We start from the raw sequence: 22,851 nt of genomic DNA, 5'->3' as shown, positions 1-22,851 counted from the left end.
GGGTTTTTCAGAGAAAAGCTTTCTGGAAAAATGGTCTATGAAATTTAAGAATCAATGAGCTAACCAATCAAGCTTAACCATTTATTTGCCAATGATGAAGTGAATTTAATCTATAGCGGATTGCAAATATGAGGCTATAGTCAGAAGTTGTATGCACTATTATAACCTAGTCTCTGTGTTCCTCAGATGCCTGCAGCATAACCAAGAAATGTAACATAGGCCTGACCCAGAGCCTATTAAAGTCAATGGGCTTTGGATTAGGTCTTACGGGCAGGGACGGCTCTAGGTATTTTGCTGCACCAAGCATGGTAGCAGGCTGCCTTCAGCAGCTTGCCTGTGGGAGGTCTGCGGTCCCGCAAATTTGGTGGCAGCCTGCGGGAGGTCCGCCGAAGCCACGGGACCAGCGGACCCTCTGCAGGCATGCCACCGAAGGCAGCCTGCCTGCCGCCCTCGCAGCGACCGGCAGAGTGCCCCTGCGGCTTGCCACCCCTGCTTATGGGCCAAAAGCTATTCACAAATCACTGCCAGTGCACTACACTCAGATCTGCAATATTCCTGGTATTACAGACCTGGACTTCCCATAGGAGGAGAGGATTCAGGAGCAGTTAATGCTTGGGAAGGAATGAGAAATTCTTGAGGATTTGGGGCGGGGGGGAGGAGAGGAAAAATTCATGAAATGTGAAAAAATCATTTTAGGAGTTATTTCTACAGCAATATAAATCACAACTTTATTGATGGTAAATCACCCTAGCATACATTTCTATGGCAAAGGATAACTATTAGTACTGAAGTTAAAGTTGAGAGAGAGCAACAGCAGCACATGACTGGAGAGTATCTCAAGGACACTGTCTCATCTCAAGGATAGAGCATCTGACACAATGTGTAGGGCTTTTTAGAATGACACCAGACGATTCCATTGAGCATGCTATGAAAATTGCTCATACATCCTAGATCGGGGGGTGAATTCTTTCATGACAGACTAAATGTCAGTCAACCAGGGAAAACATTTAAAAGGGCCATAGCCTGATGTTGTTTACTAGGTTCTTTGCTTGCTCAAGCAGTTCATTTCTCATAACAGTGAGAGAGAGCATGATTTATACCCTACTGTATGAAAAGAGAGTCACAATGCTGGCATAAGCTATACTCTTTGGCTGACCTCAGCAATAGACCTGTCAGCCAAGGAAGACTACTACACGAGCAACACTTGAAGATACTTTCAAAAGAAGGCTGTTAAATGACTTGGCTCCTACCATGCAACCCAGCAAAGATTTTAAAATGTATATGTATTTTTAGAAACAAAACCCCAGTTAGAAGCTGGCACCATGGACCTCAGCTCTGTCACAGGATGGGAGAGAATAATTAGGAGTGGGAAACTCATTCCAATATAATAGGAACTGACCTGAATCGTTGGCCTAAATTTGAACCAAACAGGGGTTTTTTTTAGATGAGAACAAATTAGTCTAATTTTAAAGATAGGTATATTCTATTCATTTTTATCCATGTTTGCACTTCCTGCTTCCGGTTAGAAAAGGGAACAGACATGCTGAAATACTAAGAGAAAGGCTGTTCTCGCAAGATTTTCAGTGCAAAGTTTGCATGGTTCAGATAAGCAACTGAACGGAAATTTTTAAGGGCCACCCATGATGGTTTGCCACAGCAAGCCAACCTTTCTGCTAAATATGTTGGCCACCCACAAAGCAAGGACCTATATCTCCAAGAGCTGTGACATTTCCAGGGAAATATTAAGTCAGGAACTGGGGTTTGGAATTCCATGAGGTGGGCAAGGAATTGATGAAGGCAGGATCAACTGCATTCCTGCATATCTCCTCCTAGTTTTGCAATACATGATGCTGTGTAAAGCACTCTCTCCTAGCAACAACTTTTACTCCACTCAGCCAAATCAAAGTGTCTGAAACATCCATAATTCACACATTGGATCCTCTGTGGTTTCAGAGGGCAGGGATATAAAGACTATAGATTCTGTTTCCCATTTTTGTATGTTCACTTTGCTGTCTTGATCCCCTCCCCATGCCTAAACTCATAGGGGATGATTTTACAACCGTTAAGCTAATAAAACGTGTTGTATTTCCAACAGATAGCTGATGAAACTAGCCTTTAAGAATGTGGTTAGATTTTCGGTGCTTCATACTGACTGCTGTAGGAAGTACAAAGCAAATGACATCCCATTTGTCTGAATAAAAGTTCTGCTTCTTTAACAAATCCATTTACTACAGTGATCGCAGAAAAAATCCTTTTGCCTGGACACAATATCGTCCCAGAGCTGAACAGGATTCGGAAGAAGTTTACAAGCTAGTTCCCATCCATTTAAATGCACCAATAGATCAGCTAGGAATATACTTTTATGAATAGTTCACATACAGCTGAAAACACAGATGAAGGAGACATTTATTTTACATTTGAGGCTATTTTTTTTGACATGTCTATAATGTTCACCTATTTATTGTCAGTCCGACAGAATTTAAAAAATGCTAATTGCAAACAATAATAAATAGTATCACACGGGTTTGGATAAGAATTTTCTAAGGAGCCCAGGCTGGGTGAATTTCTTTGTAAAGATTTATGCATTTCCACATACATTTTATTTTCTGAAGTCAGTGGCCATAAGCAACATAGGGTATGTCTACGAGCAAAGAAAAACCCGCGGCTGGCGCCTGCTAGCTGATTCAGGCTCACGGGGCCCAGGCTCACAGGGCTGTTTCATTGCTGTGTAGACACCTGGCCTCAAGATGGAGCCTGAGCTCTGGGATATTCCCACCCCACAGGGTCCTACAGCCTGGGCTCCCACCCAAGTCGGGAAGTCTACACAGAAATGAAGCAGCCCCACAACTCGAGCCCAGAGAGCCCGAGTGGGCGGCATGGACCAGCTGCGGGTGTCCAGCTGCTGTGTAGACATACCCTTCGGGCTCCATCCTGCTAGGGAACCCATTTGGGTCCACCCCTATGCCAGGTCAAACTCCACTAACCTCACAGGTGCTCCATGCAAGTGCAGGAATCTTGGGACAAGGGTGTAGGGATTAAATTACAACATATTAAAGACAACCAGGTTGAAGACCCCAGAGATTTTTAATGAGTGAGAAATTCTATCAAACTTCTAATAAATCTGAAAAATAAAACTCAGTACAAGTCAGGATTAAAATGCCAAGAACAATCTAAAGTTTGTCACCCTCTGAGATATTCATTTTCTTTATGAAATATGCTTTTATATTTCACTGCTTAAAGCTTAACTCCTTTAGGCTCAGAGCCTCGGCTGGTCCAATCAACATAGCTCCACTGACACCTACAGAAATCAATAGGACTACTGCAGGAGCAGGGTATGACTCAGTGTAAGGTGGCTCAATTTAGCCATCCCATGCTAAAAGCAACTGCCACAATGGAAGAGGAGGCATGGTTTGAGTATTCAGCTGAAGAGATTTAACCCTTATATAAGTTCAAATAAGTCCCTTCAAACGTGCACCTTGCAAACTGCAAAGGGGACATTTAAAAGTCTGAGTATTTTGAAATAGAAAGAAGGATGAATTTAATCAAATATGATGTAATTGTGTGCTGATGTCTGAACCAAGGAATGAGGTAATGTGGAGCACGCTAATGAAGGCTTAACATATGGGTATACAAAGTCCTTCAGAACTACTAAACGAGAGACTCTCCAGTTGCACATGGAGAATTCCCAGGACAACCTACCTTGCTAAGCCCTGACACACTGGCCCTGGAGGAAAGTTTCACAGACAAGATGGAACTCAGTGAATGGTCACGTTGGGAGCTATGACACAGGACTTGCAAAAATACAGCATTTCAAAAAAAAATCTTGTTTAACCATAATTTTAAAAATAAGAGCTGAGCGCTGCACTTTCTGCAATGTTAAATTCAGATAGATGGTAGTTTGCTTCACTTTTTTGTGGTTTTCTCATGATTTTCTATCCAATGCCAAATAAACTTTACTTCTTTCTTAGTCACAGGAACCAATTGTATAGTCTGTTGGTGGGGACAACTGCTCCTGGACACTCAGTAGAGAAGCAATCTGTACTCTGACCTCCAGAGAGACTGAGTTAGGAAGAAGGTAACATTTTGAGCATCCAGCTATGGGTGAAGAGAGTTTCAATTTCCTCGCAAACAGTATCAAAAAGGGTTCCGATACTGGGCTAGTGTGAGCAATGAGCAAGTTGCAAGGTTAATTGCCACATTCCCCTACAGGATAAAAAAAAATCTTGATCCTAAAATATCACCTAGAAGACAGGAAAAGTGGTGCAATGCAGTTTAAGTGACATCATGTTGAGTCATTCGCTATCCCAAAGACTAAAAACAAGCATGAAATCACCAGACAGATACAATCAGCAATTCTTTAAGATTCACAAAGGAGGAAATTGTAACAGTTGGATTTTCATGATTTTCTTGAATGCTTCTTGAATATCCAAAGAGCATGTACTACAATGCAGGAAAGAACAAGCCATCAAGAAAAAGACCATCACAAGCTGATGCTTTTATGAGCAGATCTTTAACAAATATACACACACACACACACACACACCCTATAAATAGGACCTTAACAAATTCAAGGCCATGAAAAACACATCACAGACCATGAAATCTGGCCTCCCCCCATGAAATGTAGTCTTTTGTGTGCTTTTATCCTATACTACACAGATTTCATGGGGGAGACCAATGTTTCTCAAATTGAGGGTCCTGACCCAAAAAGTCACAAAGTTATTTTAAGGAGGTTGGGGTACTGCCACCCTTACTTCTGCACTGCCTTTAAAGCTGCTTGGCCGGAGAGCAGCAGCTGTTGGCTGAGCGCCCAGCTCTGAAAGCAGCTCCCCACCAGCAGCAGCGCAGAAGTAAGGGTATCAATACCATATCATGCTACCCTTCCTTCTGCGCTACTGCCTTCAGAAGTGGGCGGCCAGAGAGTGGTGGTTGCTGACTGAGGACCCAGCTCTGTAGTCTGCAGTGCAGAAGTAAGGATGGCAATACCATATCATGCCATCCTTACTTCTGCGCTGGTGCTGGTTCTTTCCTTCAGAGCTGGCCTCTTGGCCAGCAGCCGCTACTCTCCAGCTGCCCAGCTCTGAAGGCAGCACAGCCACCAGCAGCAATTTAGAAGTAAGGGTAGCAGTACCACAACACCCCCCCTACACACACACACACAATAACCTTGTGACACGCCTTCCCACCGCAACTCCTTTTAGGTCAGGACCCCTACAATTACAACACAAAGAAATGTCAGATTTAAATTGCTGAAATCATGACATTTCAGATTTTTAAAATCCTATGGCTGTGAAACTGACCAAAATGGATCTTGAATTTGGTAGGGCCCTAACTATAAAGCAATACAAACATTCATAGAAATAAATGCAACACTTTAAATCCACACTATATTACAGGCTACTTTTTAAAATGGCTGCTCACTTATTTTCCCTCTTTTTATTTCCTCGTCTATCCAGCAAGGGAAAAATCCTAATTGAATAAATTTCCTAGAGAGATAATATTTATGTAGCCAAGATTCTGCAGCTGCAGCAGAAAAATGCACATGATTATCCATTGGTCTCTGGCGACTCACAGACAAAGGAACTACTCCATTGCTATCAGACATTGTGTATTTTAGTTATTATATGGCTTTCATAATTAGACACATAATTGGATTAAAAAAGCAGACTTCTCATTATCGTAGTAAAGCATATGATCAATGGTACAGCTCCAATCCCCTTTTTATATTTAGTCTGCAGTATTAGCTGAAAAACTCAAGCTAACAGTACGGCCGTGTTAAGTATACGGCATAAAGATTACAGTTCTAAAACATTCCACAGTGCACTGCTACTGCCGCAATTCATTTCCAGGTAAGAACACAGCATTGCTTTTATTTTATTCACTAACAAGGATAATTGGCAGGTAACACTGCTGCTGCAGTAGATTTACTGTTTATATGGATCTCTGAAGACCACATGTGCATGCAGTGTAACAGAAATATTTTCCACACATTTCAAAGTCCTTACGCCTGGGTAAGGTGAGTCCATCTATCATTTTCTTTACTCAGTAACAATCAATAGGAAAGTTAAAACCTCAGTGACAACTAGAGGGCAATGATTAGCTTCTAGTCGCTCTGAACGTCCACCCTTTTAAATTCCCTGAGTCTCTGATGAAAACTTTTCCCCACTTTTTTAATTAGATCAAAGACTGCATTTCCCAACACACGCTTTCATTAAAATAGACCTTGTTTCTGGAATCACAAATATTACATTCCTTTTTTAAACCACTCTGAAAGCAAAATGCACTCTCTGTCTAGAACTAGGAGCTAATAACCAGTGCCAACCCAGCAGCTTTTGACTCAGATGTGTTTTCAGTACACCTCCACTTTCTTTTACCAGGGGAAGTAATTGGTCTGGGCTTTATAAGGCTATTAGAATCTTCTGACAAGAACAACAAAAGTCAGAGCTTTAAAGCAGAATCACCATCCTTCAGAAGATTTAGTTTTCACTTTGCTCTTATGCATACTGTTGACATACGTAAAGAAAAAAAGCTTATTAAAGAATAGCATACCCATTTGTTCTTCTAAAATGCATAAATATGCATCACATTTTAGTTAGGGAGTGGGGAGAGAAGAATATCAAATGTATCAAGGAGTGGGTATGTTTTTGCCAGTGACTTCATTAATAAGGATATTTCATATCTATATAATTATGTTTGCTGAATTCTTTCCTAAATGGAAAATGACCTATTTAAATTTTCTGCTTCAATATGCAATAAGGGCTTGATGTAGAACTAGGCTGATCTGAGCAAAAACCTGAAAAAGTGCATTTAGCAAATGAAGCTGCAATTTCAAATGTGTAGGAATGACTGTTCCATTCCATCACTTAGAATTCTCATATTAATAGGAATATTATAAAATCCCTCTTTAGGGATACCACATATATTCTAAAATAGGTATAGGTTTTCTATCTCTAATGTATTATTCTAATAATTCACACATACTGAATGCAGAGGCTAGTTATAAATATACTCCATACAAGACTTGCAGTGTTTTACATAAGGAAAACACCAACTAAAAACTTTTTTCAATTATACATCTTTCCTGCAGAAAACTTGAACTTAACATTGTATATCATCAACATACAGATTGTTGTAAACAGAATTATATTTTTCTACATATTAGCAGAGAAAAATCCACAAAACATGATGTGTCCTCTGTGCGACAACTAAAAACAAGTTGGTTTTCAATAGGTAGTTTCATTTTAGCAAGTACAGAATTCTGCAGCTATTTTCATACAGTAGCAGACAATGCAATTCTAAAATGTAACACTGCACATTAGTATTACACAACATAAAATCACTCACGATCCCTGTTGACAGATAGAAGAGGAAATTAAATTCTGACAAGACGATAATTTTTGACAAGACTTTATACTAGGCTTACCTCTCCCTCAGGTCTTGCTAACACTGCTGTTTGAAAGTAGAGCAATGTTAATATCAGGTAGCTGACAAACATTATTACCCAAAGTTAGAACTACCCTAAAGGAGAAATCCCTCTGCCAAGTACTAACAGCTAGCAGATGCACTTGTGTCTCAGTATCACAGCTCTCTAGTTCTGCTGGGCACCACTCTCTCCCCTTCTGACTCACTGTACTACCAGGAGCTTTGCTCTCAGCCACTGCACTGAAGACAACTGGTAAGCTGATCTCTTCATGTAATGACTTCTCCCTGCTGGGGGAGGGGGCTCGAGACAGCAATGAGCTGGGGGCTGCAGTTTGTATAAAGCAAAGAAGGGGAGGGACAGAAATGGTCAATGCCAAGTTATGCATCTGTTCTGATTCATAAAACTAAGCTAAAAGGTAACCTTTAAAACATAAGGAAGCATGTCAATGCCTTATTGACTTAGGTAGGCATGATTGGAGAACAGAGGCTAAAGCAGTGCAAAGGTGCCTGTTGATGCTTAGACAGCAACGCCTGCTTTAAAGCCGCATGTCCCTTTATTAAAGAAGACTCTAGCAAAAAAATCAACTAAAACACTATTCAGAAAACCACATGTAACCTCTCAGTTTACAAGGAGCCTTACATCAGCACAGCATTAGAGCACAAACGGTCCAGTCCTGCAGGGGGATGCAGTCAGCACCCTCAACTCTCATGCCTAGTTACTAGGAGTTGAGGATGCTCATTACCTCTCAGAAAGTGCTTCCTTTCTGACTCTATAGAAAGATTAACTGGGATCCTTTATGGTAAATCTTGAGCACCACCACCAATATGCAATCTCTATCTCTTGTTTTCATGTAGACAGCTGACCAAAGAAATTTTGATTTAAAGTGATACAAACTCCAACAATGATAAACTGTTTTGTTTAAAAAATAAGGGAAACATGGAGAAGCTTTTTGTTTGCTTTGTTTGGTGATCATGACATATTTTCAAGCTAATAGTAAAACAATATACAAACATGGAACATAGCTTTAGTATTCGATCTGCCAAATAGACTGCTATATGTCTCAGAAACTAGCAAAGATGCACAATACGAGCCACAAAGGATGAAGTGGTTCCTTTTGTTTAACATTCCTGCAGTTCTCTGTAGGATGATCTTTTCTGCTGTCATCAAGAAGCTAATACAAAATATTTATGAAACATGAAAATAGTGTTCTGAAGTCATATTAACTAAATGCATCACACTTAACAGAACAGAACAATTTTGTAACATTTAAGACTTTATGGGACCTCTACATCAGCCCTAAAATTCCTCTTCTTCCCTTTCTCATTTTACTTTCTTCTAATTAGTGATAAAATCTTGAGAGCTGGCAACACAAGTCATGTCAGATTTGGTGTTTTCCTTAAAGACCCAACTCCTGAAGTCAAGTGTTTACATGAGAATTTGAGCTTTAATTTAAAAATGTGTTTTGACCCCTCATGGTAGCAGATAAAAGTTCAAAAACATGTCCCGAGTGTAACCTAAGGTATCAAAATCCAGAAAGCAAAGAAAAACAACCCCAAATTTACTCTTTTTAAAAATCTCATGATTTTTATGCTGATTTTATGATTTATGGGGGCTTGAGTCATGATTTTTGAATTCTTGGGGTTTAAATACTGTAACTTTGCATTTGATCCTGTATCTTTTATGTACTTTGGTTTGCTTCATCCAGTGTCTCAGTCTCTTTTTTTTTAATTAATGTATTTACAATATTTTGTTTGACATTTAACTCCACAACAATCCTTTCCTCTCTCTACCCTAAAAAGGAAAGGTCTGCATATCTGGCTTCCTTGTTTTAGTTTTCAGACTGATGCCCAAGTAACAGCCAAGTATATTTACGAAAAATGAAGCTTGAAGAATTGTAAATAAATAAATACAGTCAGACTGCTAAAAGATAACAGAATACTGGTATTCTTCTTACCGGTAAAGGGCCAGATTGTGCTTAACTCTACTGAACAAAACTGCCACTGAATTCAATGGGAATTGAAGGCAGCAGAATTTTCGTAAGAACCTAACAGCCATACTGCATCATATCATGGTCCATCTACCCCACTATCCGGTCTTCTGACAATGGCCAATGCCAGGTGCTTCAGAGGGAATGAATAGAACAGGCAATCATCTAGTGATCCATCACCTGTCATCCACTCCCAGATTCTGGCAATCAGAGGCTAAGGACACTCAGAGCATGGGGTTGCATCCCGGATCATCCTGGCTAATAGCCATGGATGGACCTATCCTCTATGAGCTTATCTAGTTCTTTTTTGAAGCCAGTTATAGTTTTGGCCTTCACAACATCCCCTGACAAAGTGTTCCACAGGTTGACTGTGTGTTCTGTGAAAAAGTACTTCCTTTGGTTTGTTTCAAACCTGCTGCCTATTTATTTCATTGAGTGACCCCTAGTTATTATGCTATGTGAAAGAGTAAATAACATTTCCTTATTCACTTTCTCCAAACCAGTCAAGATTTTATAGACTTCTACCATGTCCCCTCTTAGACAACATTCTTCCAAGCTGAAAAGTCTCAGTCTATTTAATCTCTCCTCATATGGAAGCTGTTCCATACCCCTCAGTCATTTTTTGTTGTCCTTCTCTGTAACTTTTCCAAATCTAATATATCTTTTTTGAGATGGGGTGACCGATCTGCACGCAGTATTTAAGATGCGGGCATGCCAAGAATTTGTATAGAGGCATTATGATATTTTCTGTCTTATTATCTATCCCTTTCGTAATGGTTCCGAACATTCTGACAGGCTTTCTGACTGCCTTTGCACATTGAGCAGATGTTTTCAGAGAACTATCCACAGTGACTCTAAGATCTCTTTCTTGAGTGATAACAGCTAATTTAGATCATTTTGTATGTATAGTTGTGATTATGTTTTCTCATGTGCATTATTTTGCTTTCATCAACATTGAATTTAATCTGCCATTTTGTTGTCCCATCACCCAGTTTTGTTAGATCCCTTTGTAACTCTTTGCAGTTTGCTTTGAACTTAACTATCTTTAGTAATTCTGCAAATTTTGCCACCTCACTGTTTACCCCCTTTGTACCAGATCATTTATGAATATGTTGAATAGCACTGGTTCTAATACAGATCCCTGGGGAGACACCTCTATTTACCTTGCTCCATTATGAAAACTGACCATTTGTTCCTATCCTTTGTTTCCTATCTTTTAACCAGTTACTTATCCATGAAAAGACCTTCCCCTCTTATCCCATGACTCATACTTTCCTTAACAGCCTTTGGTGTCAAAGGCTTTCTGAAAATCTATGTAGACTATATCCACTGGATCACCCTTGTCCACATTCGTTGACCCACTCAAAGAAATCTAACAGATTGGTGAGCCATGATTTCCCTTTACAAAAGCTATGTTGACTCTGCCACAACAAATCACATGCATCTATGTGTCTGATAATTCTGTTCTTTTCTACAGTTTCAACCAATTTGCTTGGTACTGAAGTTAGGCTTACTAGTCTGTAATTGCCGGGATCTCTTCTGCTGCCTTTTTTAAAAAATTGGTATCGCTATCCTCCAGTCATCTGGTACAGAAGGTGATTTAAATCATAGGTTACATACCACAGTTAGTAGTTGTGTAATTTCATACTTGGCCAAAAGTTATTTACATATAGTCAGTTCACTGACCTAGTTCCCAAACCATTATTAACAAGAGGGAATTAATTGGCTAATTTCTAATGGTCAGTTCAGCTATCACATGTGCAATTGATGACAGAATCTGAATCTAAGGCCTTGAGGGGATGCCATGCTCTGGAAGTAGAAGGATTTCTGTGCAGTGTAAGGCAAGTACTATGAGTAGAACTGGCCAGAGAATGACAATTCTGTTTTGGGACAACTTTTGAGGTTTTTGAATTTTTTTTTCATTCCGATACAGAATGGATATAAAACTTTTCAAATGATCTTGAGAAATGTGTTGAAATGTTGATTTTCAGATCTAAAAAGGTCAGTTTTTCAATTTTGGATTCTCTTGGACCTCAGAAATCTTCCCAGTTGTAAAACATTTTAGCTTTGATGAAACAGCATATCTCAACAAAAATATATTTGATAGAAAATGCTACAACCAGTTCTAAAAACCAAAGTTCTTGCGTGGAGCAACTCCCAGCATATCCTGTCTTCCTATTAATAGAACTTTCATTTCCTCTGTTGCAGAGAATGTAGCCCAGCAGATGATTTTAACAGCTGTAACAAAATTTTAAGGATGAAATTGAAAATACTCGAAGTATGAGTTCTCATTTTGGTAAGAAAAATCTAAAATTGCCTAATTTTTGTGAAAAATTTGCTAATTATCCACTCAAACGTGGTGGAAGTTCACTTGAAAATGAGCAAATTTTCAAGCTTAAGTGATTTTGCAGTAAAAAACGTTACAAATTCCCATTTTCATGCATCTTTTACAAATATCCCATTTAAAGAAATACAAAGGAAATAATGAAAATGTCCACAATTTCACACAGCCCTATCTGTGGGTAAATCAGGTATTTGGGCAGCATCTGTAGGCAGCCTGGAGTACTAGGTAATTCTATCCGAACCTATAGATAAATGCTAAAATAATTTTTAAAAACCTTGTATTTAAAAACACATTTGTTATTTTATTTAATAGTATTTGTAGGGTTTAAAAACAGTCAACAGGAGATTCTACTGATTTTTATGGGGCTTGGATAAGTTGCAAATGCTTTTCTCAAATAAATCAGGGTCAGATTATTAAACATTGCTCATCCACAAACCAACTAGTAGTGTAAATGGTATCCAAGTGGACTGCCAAGCTAGGGGATCTGGGTTTGGGTACCTAATCATCTAGGCCAAGCAGAGCTGGGAATAACAGGGAAGCAACATACTCAGCTCCAGCGGATGAAGGATTTACTTGAGTCTCTCATATGATTCCCTTCCAGAAAGTAGCATTAACCAATTTCAGAGATATTTGCATCCAACCTCTTCAGCTGGCAGCAGACCTATTAGAGTCTCGGAAAACATCTAGGGAGCCTAGAGGATTCCTACAATAAAGAACATTAATCCTCAACTAAAAGGCTCTACTGTATAGAAGTATAGGAGAAAAAAATCTGTCTACTCAAATCAAGTGGAAATGAAATTCTTCAGCAGTTCAAATATGTTCGTTCAGATCGTCCCCTGGAAATTCATGCACAGTTACCTCTCTAGCAATGGAGGAGAGGAGAAGATGATGACCCTGCAGAAATGCCCCTCCATGAGTATTCTTGACACGAGTCTCTGCAAATTCTGGATGCGAGGTCAGAGGTGGGTACAGCTCTCTGCAGAACTATACAAGTCCCTGGAAATTTAGATTGGAGGTAATACAGTTTGGCCTTCTATTACCTCCCTCTGGGTCCTCTCCATAACTGGAAGTGAGCTGAAAAAGGTGTACCAGACAATAGCAGAGTTGCTGCAGCAAGAGGTAGCAGCCTAGCCCATCACTTCTGAAAACTGGACCATGTAATTCTTTGGGAGGAATAATGATGCTTATTGTAAAAATCATTTCAGCACCGTCTAAATCTCTTAATCTCATGAACACAGAACATTTTATCAGAACCTACATGGGGGAAGGGATGGTTTAAGTCACCATTTTATGGTCTGTAAGCTAAATAATCACAGGCTTACAAAATGCACCACCGAACTGACATCTCAGTAAAGATCTGTCCTCACAAGTACTTGTGTGTGTGTTAATTGCCCATGGCAATGTGTCTGAACTACAAATGTCATGTCAAATGAGACTTAGAATACATTTCCACCAAAATGCTGTCAGAGAGCCAACTTGTCCTTCACTGTTTTCATAAAGACCTAAACATACCACAGGAGAAAATGCTACTGAGCAAATGTTCACACAATTTTTCTAATTGAATTTTTATATAAGAGAGCTCTTCTTCTGGGCCTTACAACTGCAGGGGATTGGTTAGTTGAAAAAAAAACTTCATATGGAACAAATATTGGTGTTTAAATGTTATAATGTGCCAGTTGGTCCATAGGTTACAAACTGAGGCCTCAATTCTGCAAGCTGTTGTATGCGGATTTACCTTTGTTCCTGTATGGAGCCCACTGAAATTAACAGGGCTCTGGGTGGTCAGAGAGTGTCTGCACAGAACAACTTTCATTATTATGGTAAATTAATACTGTCTGCACAGAAGCATATTTCCTTTTCTAGATGTGCGGTGGGTAAAATGGTGATGACCACAAAAATTAATAACAGTTTGTTGCTGTTGTCACCACAAAGTGATACAGCACTTAACCCAGTCACTTTTTTTTTTAGTGTCTAACAATATACTTATCAGGGATGGAGTTTTTTATGAATGGGCAGAGTGAATTGTATTCCATATCCATCTAGTTACATTTTTAGTAAAGCCATCTTATCTAAACTGAAGTTGGTAGGCAGAATTTCTTCCAATCCAGATGCTGACATTTTGTGCATAATTTTAGTATCCATTTAAGCAAGGATATTCACCTACAGAAACTCCCGTACATTTCTCTCCTCCCACCCCACTTTTTTTTAAATGATTGAGATAGACACAGATAACATGGTGACTGGGAGAAAACTCAAGAAACTGACTTCATTAAGAATGTCTGCTAAACAAGAGGAAAGCAAGTCCTTAAATTCTTGATAAAAATCAGTTGAGAAGCCATTATGCTAGGGCATCTTGTTTGCTTTGTGGCTCTGAGTATTCACTACTTTTTCAAGGTTAGTTTTGCTTTTACATTCCATTTTAGGAAGCTCAATCTTATTTTTAAAAATCAGTAATTTTGAAATGGAGTGTAAAGAACTGTTGTAGAAAAGATCAAATTCTGCAGCGACAGTCTTTGTAGAGCCCTTTCACTTACCTCCATTACCTTTTATAAGGGCATTCCTAACAACATATTACTTCATCATATTTTTTATATTTTATCCACCTCAGCTGATTATGCTGCTATGCATTTTAGAGTCTCACCCTCCGAGAACACAAAAGGATCACTGAAAACTTTCCTTAAGTATCTGACCTTACCAAAAAGAATCCTGTGGTATAATGATCCCACACACATGCACTGAACTACACTAATGATACTGAAAGTTGAAACATTTCAAACAGTTGTTCTAGAAAATTGTGGCTTATTTAAACACTGTTAATGTATTAAAGGTGTTATCATTTGACCAAACCCTCTACTGTTAGATGGCATCACTGTACTTTATTAGTGCACAGTACTAAGATAATGAGAAAATTATAAAAAAAATAACCCAAACACTAAAGGTCAAATTAATGTTGAAGGCCACAGTCTTGCAAAGATGTATGTACATACTTGACTTTACATACGTGACTAGTTCTACTGATTTAACTAGGAGAACTCACATGCATAAAGTGTTTGTGGGATATGGGCCTTAGTTACTTCAGTGTGTAAATCCAAAGTAACCCCAAACCTATGCTTCTGTAGCTGAGGTCAGAATTTGTCCACAAAACTCAGTAACCACTGGATCAGAAACTACATAAAATAATCTGGTCTAGTAGAGAAAGATATACCAGGAGTTTAGAGCCACTAAGCCACCTCACATTTCAAGGTTTGCAGCAGTCGATGGAGAATACAAAGTACTTTGCTGCGGGAGGTAAATAAAAAATGTCTAGTTCACTCCTAGAGTTCCTCCAGACCAGCACAAACTCCTCTTCTAATTTGCTTAGAACCACAGAAATTTAGCACCACAATTATTTTAATTATTTTTTCAGAGATATTATGTAGAGTAAGATTCTCACACCTTCTTCCCACTTTAATGAGAAAGGCATCAGATTACATTTCCTTTCAATATAATTTCTAACTTTTGCTCTCTGAAATTAACAAACAACAAAGCAAATCTTTGCATAATTACTTTCCCCTTAAAAATAGTAAGTTTCATCTTTGAACAAATTGACTGCCAGCCCCAGGGAATTTCTAAATCTCAATTAGTTTATGGAGTACACTTCCTGGCTGCCCCCTGGGAGAAATAAACCACAGGGCCAAGTTCTCCAAACTTACTATAGGCTCACAGTTTCCCTCCATATCTCTAAGCTTTTCCATAATATCAACTGAAATCATAAACAATATGCTCAGGTGAAATCATACTTCATTGCTTCTTACTATTAGGCGCATATTTGCTTAGAATGAAGACCACCTTTCTAACATGAAAGTAGCAATAAACCCCAGAAGCTTAATTAATCCCATCCATGACAGTCTAACATTAAAAAAACCCTAACAAGCTTTTCCGCTACTGAAAGTTATTTTATTGGTGTTGACATATTTTAAGTATATATTTGTACTTCCCACCCTCTCCTACAGCTTAAATTTATTATCTTAATTTTTCAGTATCAAATAAAGTGACTCTTGTGTTGAGAAGAAACCAAGACAACCAACTAATAGTTTCTGTTTTTAAAGGAATGACTGATAAGTGGACAATCAATATCCCTGTAATGTTTCAGTGTATTCAAAAAACATACAACACGAGTGGAAAAAGAATTACTCTTATTAACATATCATTACCATGAACGGATTCATTGTCCATTTGAAGTCTAGTCTATTTGGGGTGGGGGACCTCAAAAACTGAGTTCACAGTATTTTCAGACAGTACATCCACTCCACCCCCGCTCTGCCCTCAATTTTTTTTCTGGTATTAAATCATATTTTCCTACCACGTTAATTAAAAAATAAGGTTCTCTCTCTTGTTGCTATGTAAAATAAACAAAAAAAAAGGGGGAACTTACAGCTAGAGAAGCAGTGAAAATGACAAGATGCTGTTGAATGTACAAAGTAAACAAATGGAAAATATTACGAAAGATTTTCAATTGCTAATACATCTCTCTTACAAGGCTCTCTGTGTTACTTGTAACAACAATAGGTACAAAAGTTTCAGAGAATGAAGATTCTCTTGTTTCATTGTTAGTTTTATGTAGCTAGATGACAGCTGTGTTCAGTCACTTGTTGGGAGGTGAATTTTTGAGAATTCTGATTTCACTTGTTCTGGAAATGATTAGATAGTGGGTTTTATTATTCATAAATTTTAAGCATAGGTTGGAGGGGAGGGGCTCAAGTCAGGCCAACAGGGCAATGCATGGAGGGGGGGCAAATTCTGTGCCTGCTCACAGCGGCTCCATTTCAGAATTTTCGCGGCGGGGTGGCGGAAGGATGGGCAACTTTAACCGTGATTCCAGGGACTACATAGGCAACTGAAAACTCTAGGTTTTTGCAGATAATAACTTAGACATTATCTGACAGGAGCACTGTATCTAATTCCTGTATCAAGAAAGAAAATTAAATAAATATTAGACGCACTCAGCTCTAGTACTAACATGTTCTGATCTTGTGGCAAGTCACTTAAGGGACACTGGTTAGGTTTAAAATTGTAATGTACAGTAACTCCTCACTTCACATTGTCCCGGTTAAGGTTGTTCAGTTTCTGACCTATTAGAGAACATGCCCATTTAAAGTTGTGCAATGCTCCCTGTAGCGGGTTAGTTACCCCGCTCCTGCCCTGAAGGGCTTAAAACAGCCCTGGGAGAGGGCTGCAGCAGGGGAAAAGCTGGGCTGACTGGGGAAGCAGCCACAGCTGGCCTGTATAAAAAGGCTGTGAGCCAGAGGCCCAAGAGGCTCTCTCTAGCTGTAGAGAGAGAGATGGGCCTGGCTGCAGGGACCCAAACAGAATACCTGAGTGGAGCATGGCTGGGGAAAAGCAGAGGAGCTGGGGAGCTCTAGCCTGGAAAGCCCCAGGCTGTGGCCTAGCATAAGGCCAACATGTACTGGGAGCTGCAGAGGGCAACCCCGTGGTAGGCAAAGGCACCAGGTCCAAACCCAACTTTGCCTATGATGAGTGGCTTTTACACTGCAGTCTGCCCCAGGGAGCGGGAGGCTAGATGAAGACTGGCAGTAGACCAGACTGAGGCAAGGTGGGGCTAGCGGTGGGGGTTTCCTGGAGACAGGACACCCTGAGACTGAAGGGTGTACGGCCAGGGGGATGCACCTCCGATAACAGGGCACCAGGTCTGGGAGGGACACGGGGGCCAAGCGGCAGTGGGACACCAGCCTGCAGAGGCCGCTTCAACACTGTTCCTGCTAATTCCTGGAGACGACCAGCAGGAGGTGCTGCCGGGTGAGTCTGCACTCATTACACTCCTTTATAAGTTGTTTGGCTGCCTGCTTTGTCCCCTGCTTGCAGGATTCTCTGGAAAAGCAGCCCATTCTCATGGGGGCTTGGAACCATGGTGGGCTGGCAGGCCCTCTATCAGCTCCTCTAAGTTCCCTGTAAGTAGATGTGTGGCTGTGCAGGCACCCAGCAGGCTATCAATTGCTGTGCTGCTCCTGCCCTCTGCCTCTGTAACAAACCCCGTTGCCTACTCTGTCCCCATATCTACTCTAGCAATACCATCAGAGGACCCAAATGCATAAGCCACACCATCAGGGGCTCATTCACCTGCCTGCATCTGTAATTTTCATTCCATGTATCTGAAGAAGTGGGTTTTTTACCCACAAAAGCTTATGCCCAAATAAATCTTAGTCTTTAAGGTGCCACCGGACTCCTCATTATTCCCTGGGAAATAACCTACCCTCTTTCACCCTCTGACTCCACCACCTCAACCAAGCTTCACAGTCATCATTGCTGTGCACACTATTAAATGGTTTGCTTAAAATTGTTTAAAACTTATACTGTATAATGTCTTTTGTCTTGTGAAAAAAAATTCCCTGGAACCTAACCCCCCCCCATTTACATTAATTCTTATGGGGAAATTGGATTTACTTAAAATTGTTTTGCTTAAAGTAGAATTTTTCAGGAACATAACTGCACCATTAAGTGAGGAGTTACTGTATATTTTTACTCCGATACTCTTACTAGAGTCAGAAGAGACCATCTAGTCTGACTTCCTACACAGTGTAGGCTACAGAAGCTCACCCTCTCACTCCTGTAATAGATCTCTAATCTCTGGCTGAGTTATTCAAGTCCTCAAATCATGGTTTAAAGACTTCAAGTTACAGAGGATTCACCATTTACATTAGTATAAACTTGCAAGTGACCTGTGCCCCATGCTGCAGAGGAAGGTTTAAAAACAAAACAAAACAAAACAAAAAAACCCAGGGTCTCAGCCAATCTGACCTGAGAGAAAATTCCTTCCTAACGCCAAATATGGTGATCAGTGAGACCCTGAGCATGTGGGCAAGGCCCACCAGGCAAATACCTGGGACAGAATTCTCTGTAGTAAATCAGAGCTCTCCCCATCTAGGGTCCTGGGTCCAGACATTGGGGATTTTTGCTACAGGCAGTTGCTGATGGGCCACACACCATATTAGGCAGTCCTGTCATACCATCCCCTCCATAAACTTACCAAGCTCAGTCGTGAAGCAAGTTTTTTTTTTTTCGCCCTGAGTGCTCCCCTTGTGAGGATGCTCCAGAACTTTGCTCCTCTGATGGTTAGAAACCTTCACCTAATTTCAAGCTTAAACTTGTTGATGGCCAGTTTACATCCATTTGTACATCTTATGTCCACACTGGTGCTTAACTTAAATAACTCCTTTCCCTTCCTGGTATTTATTGCTCTGGGGTATTTATAGAGAGCAATCATATCTCCCCTCAGCCTTCTTTTGGTTAGGCTAAACAAGCCAGTCTTTGAGTCTCCTTTAATAAGGTAGGTTTTCCATTCCTCAGACCATCCTAGTAGCCCTTCTCTGCACCTGTTCCAGTTTGAATTCATCCTTCTTAAACATGAGAGACCAGAATTGCACACAGTACTCCAGATGAGGTCACACCAGTACCTTCTGTAATGGTACAACACTTCCCTGTATCTACTGGAAATACCTTGCCTGATGCACCTCAGGATAGCATTAAACTTTTTCATGGCCGCATCACACTGATGGCTCATAGTCATCCTGTGATCAACCAATATTCACAGGTCTTTTTCCTCCTCTGTGACGTCCAACTGATAAGTCCCCAGCTCATAGCAAAAATTCTTATTGTTCATCCTTAAATGCATGAACTTGCACCTTGCACTATTAAATATCATCCCATTTCTATTACCCCAGTTTACTAAATCATCCAGATCTTCTTGTATAATCTGTATTGGCAATCTGTATTGGCAATACCTCACAACTGTGTGTCATCTGCAAATTTTATTAGCACACACCACTTTTTGTGCCAAAGTCGTAACAAAAATGTTAAAGATTGGTCCCAAGACTGATCCCTGAGGAACTCCACTAGTAACCTCCCTCTAGACTGATATTTCACCTTTCATCATCACCTGTTGTCATCTCCCATTTAATAAATTCTTTATCCACCTTTCAGTTCTCATATTAATCCCCACTTTCTCCAATTTAACTAATAATTTCTCATATGGAACTGTATCAAATGTCTTACTGATATCCAGGTAGATTAGATCTACTGCATTTCTTTTGTCTAAAAACTCAATTATCTTCTCAAAGAAAGATATTAGTAACTTTGTTACCACCTCTTGAATACAGCAATCAAAACAACTGTAGAAAAATCTACAATTACTTTTTATCATTTAGGTTACTTACATGTGGCTCTGTACCCCCTCCCCCTGTCCCCACATCTCTGTACCCCCACTCAGCCACTTCCCTACCCGTAGGTAGCTCTGCACCTCCTCCTCCATCACCATGTGGCTCTGCACCTCCCTCCCTCTTGTGCATGTCTTATCACAGTCCAGCATGCACATGACCTGCAACCTGCCGAAAAGGAACATGAGAACCACTGAAAACTGTACATGCATCCTCACAATAGAACTTAAAAATATTATTTATCTCAAATGGCCCTATGCCTCCACTCCCATTCAGCCCCTTCTCCAGTGTGTCCTCCCCCACTAGACCTTATAAGCCCATCTGACCCCCCCCCCAGCACCACACACTGTCAGTTTTCCCCATAGCCTGTCTCCTGACCTGGAGTGACAGGTGCTGTGAAGAAGGCAGGCTTTTTCTTTTCCCTTGCTGGCTGAGAGCTGCTGCTCTGTTGTCAAAACAGTGCACTCTGGTGGGCAAAAGGTGGAACTGCAGCAACATTTTGGCAGAAGCTTTTTCCCGCAAAAAATTAAAAATATCTTTGGCTCATTAATTATGCACATGTGCAGTAGTGCAGAATCCCCCCAAGGGCATACACTGTACACTCAGGCTGCCTGCCTAAGGCTTGCAGTTTGGGGGGGGCAACACCCCCCCTCCATCTCCCCAAACTCTGCCTATGATTTTAAGGCCATAAGGGACCATTACAGTCATGTGGTCTAACCTGCTGTATAACGCAGTTCTGAATTGTCATAAACAGATAGCTAAGGGTTAATGTTCTTTTACCTGTAAAGTGGTAACACCAGTAACCTGAAACACCTGACCAGAGGACCAATCAGGAAACAAGACTTTTTCAAATCTGGGTGGAGGGAAGTTTTGGGTGTGAGTTCTTAGTTCTTGGTCTTGGGTCTGTGCCCTCTCGGCTCTGGGAGTGATTTTTCTATCTCCTGCCTTTCTAATCTTCTGTTTCCAAGTTGTAAGTACAAAGATAGTAAGACAATAGGTTTATATTGTTTTTTTTTGTATTTACATGTGTGTAGTTGCTGGAGTGTTTTGAATTGTATTCTTTTTGGATAAGGCTGTTTATTCACTTTTTTTTCTTAAGCAATTGACCCTGTATCTTTTCACCTTATACAGAGACTATTTTTAATGTATTTTTCTTTCTTTTTATAAAGCTTTATTTTTAAGACCTGTTGGAGTTTTTCTTTAGTGGGGACTCCAGGAAATTGAGTCTGCAGCTCACCAGGGAATTGATGGGAGGAAGAAGTCAGGGGGAAAATCTCTTTGAGTTAGATTTACTAAGCCTGACTTTGCATACCCTCTGGGTAAGGGGGAAGAGAGATTAGTCTCTCAGTACTTGTGTTTCCAGGACTGGAAGCAGGGAATCTCCTAGGGTCGTCCAGGGAGGGGAGCCTGGGAGGAAGTAACCAGGAAACAAGGGGTGGGGGTTATTTCCCTTTGTTGTAGGACTCAAGGCATCTGAATCTGGGGGTCCCCCAGGGAAGGTTTTGGGGGGACCAGAGGGTATCAGGCCCTAAAAATTCCTGATTGGTGGCAGCATTATCAGATCTAAGCTGGTAATAAAGCTTAGGGGAATTCATGCTAACACCCATATTTTGGACGCTAAGGTCCAGATCTGGGAAGAAATGTTATGACATGGTGTGCAGCGTTGTGGGATAGATAGAATCCAGAAGCCAGTAGAAATATTATTTTCTTTTTCTCTGCTAGGGCTTTTAAGCAGAGAGAAACAGTTTGGTTTTAAAAGGAACTAGAGAGAATTTTTTTTTCTGCTCTCTCTTGCAGTTTTTGGCTTGCATATTAAGCAAGGAACCATTAAGGAACTATTAAGGGTCTTTTGTGAGACAATAGCACTCCAATTGACAGTCAAGTACCCAGCACAATACACATGCAAATAAAGTGGTTTTTCTGGTTTACTTTACATTTAAAAGATTAGCTAGAGGAAGAAAGGGAAAAAGGCACTGTTACTAGGCAGACCCCCGGAGACAACAGAGCCAGCAGTTCAGACACTAAACACCGGAGGGCACCCCAACATAAGAAAACAGGAACCATGACTTCTAAGGCAAAAATGGAGACCGAAGAACAAATCAAAGAAGCAGACTACAGGCGACAACTGGAAAAAAGAGAAAAAGAGCTGGAGCTGAAAGAAAAGGAAGAAAACATCAAACTGGCAGCCTACAAAAGAGAACAAGCAGCCAAAGAGGCAGCCCACATAAGAAAACTAGAAGAAGAAGAGGTGGTCCACAGAAGGAAACAAGAAGAAGAAGAGGCAGCCTACAGAAGACAGATAGAACTCCAGAGGGAAACCCACCGACAGGCCATGGAATTAGAAAAGGCTAAGCAAAACACAGCCAATCCTAACAACCCTGCGCCAATGATTGTTCCACAGCACAGGAAATTTCCCACCTACAAGGCAGGTGATGACACCAATGCCTTCTTGGAAAATTTTGAAAGGGCCTGTCTTGGGTACAGCATCCCTGAAGACCAGTACATGGTAGAATTGAGGCCACAGCTCAGTGGACCTTTAGCAGAGGTGGCAGCTGAAATGCCTAAGGAGAAAATGAACGACTATAAACTTTTTCAAACCAAGGCCAGATACAGAATGGGGATAACCCCGGATCATGCCCGTCGGTGTTTCAGAACCCAAAAGTGGAAACCAGATGTGTCATTCCCCAAACACGCCTACTACGTTGGAAAGAATTATGAGGCCTGGATATCAGGAACCAATGTTAAATCCATAGACGAACTGCACCTCCTCATACAAATGGAACAGTTCTTGGATGGTGTTCCTGAGGACATAACACGGTACATACAAGATGGAAAACCCAAAAATCTCACCGAGGCGGGGGAGATTGGAGCCAGATGGATGGAAGTG

At 40.5% G+C, this 22,851-nt stretch overlaps 1 protein-coding gene across 2 annotated transcripts in view; it reads right to left on the bottom strand.

Moving 5' to 3' along the window:
* THSD4 (thrombospondin type 1 domain containing 4) overlaps positions 1-22,851 on the bottom strand; it is a 654,719-nt gene that overhangs the window by 248,997 nt on the left and 382,871 nt on the right. Inside the window, exon 1 of one of the 2 annotated variants that reach the window (XM_050967930.1) lies at positions 7,424-7,641. The exons of the other annotated variant lie outside the window; for it this stretch is intronic. Coding sequence (XP_050823887.1) covers positions 7,424-7,495 — 72 coding nt within the window. The 5' untranslated portion in view covers positions 7,496-7,641. Of the gene's footprint in view, positions 1-7,423; positions 7,642-22,851 lie in introns of those variants that run through there. 2 annotated transcript variants of the gene reach the window in all.

The sequence above is a fragment of the Gopherus flavomarginatus genome, chromosome 9, assembly GCF_025201925.1.
Source record: "Gopherus flavomarginatus isolate rGopFla2 chromosome 9, rGopFla2.mat.asm, whole genome shotgun sequence".
NCBI lineage: Eukaryota > Metazoa > Chordata > Testudines > Testudinidae > Gopherus > Gopherus flavomarginatus.
The sequence above is the reverse complement of the archived record's forward strand: the minus strand, read 5'-3'. Positions and strand labels throughout refer to the sequence as shown.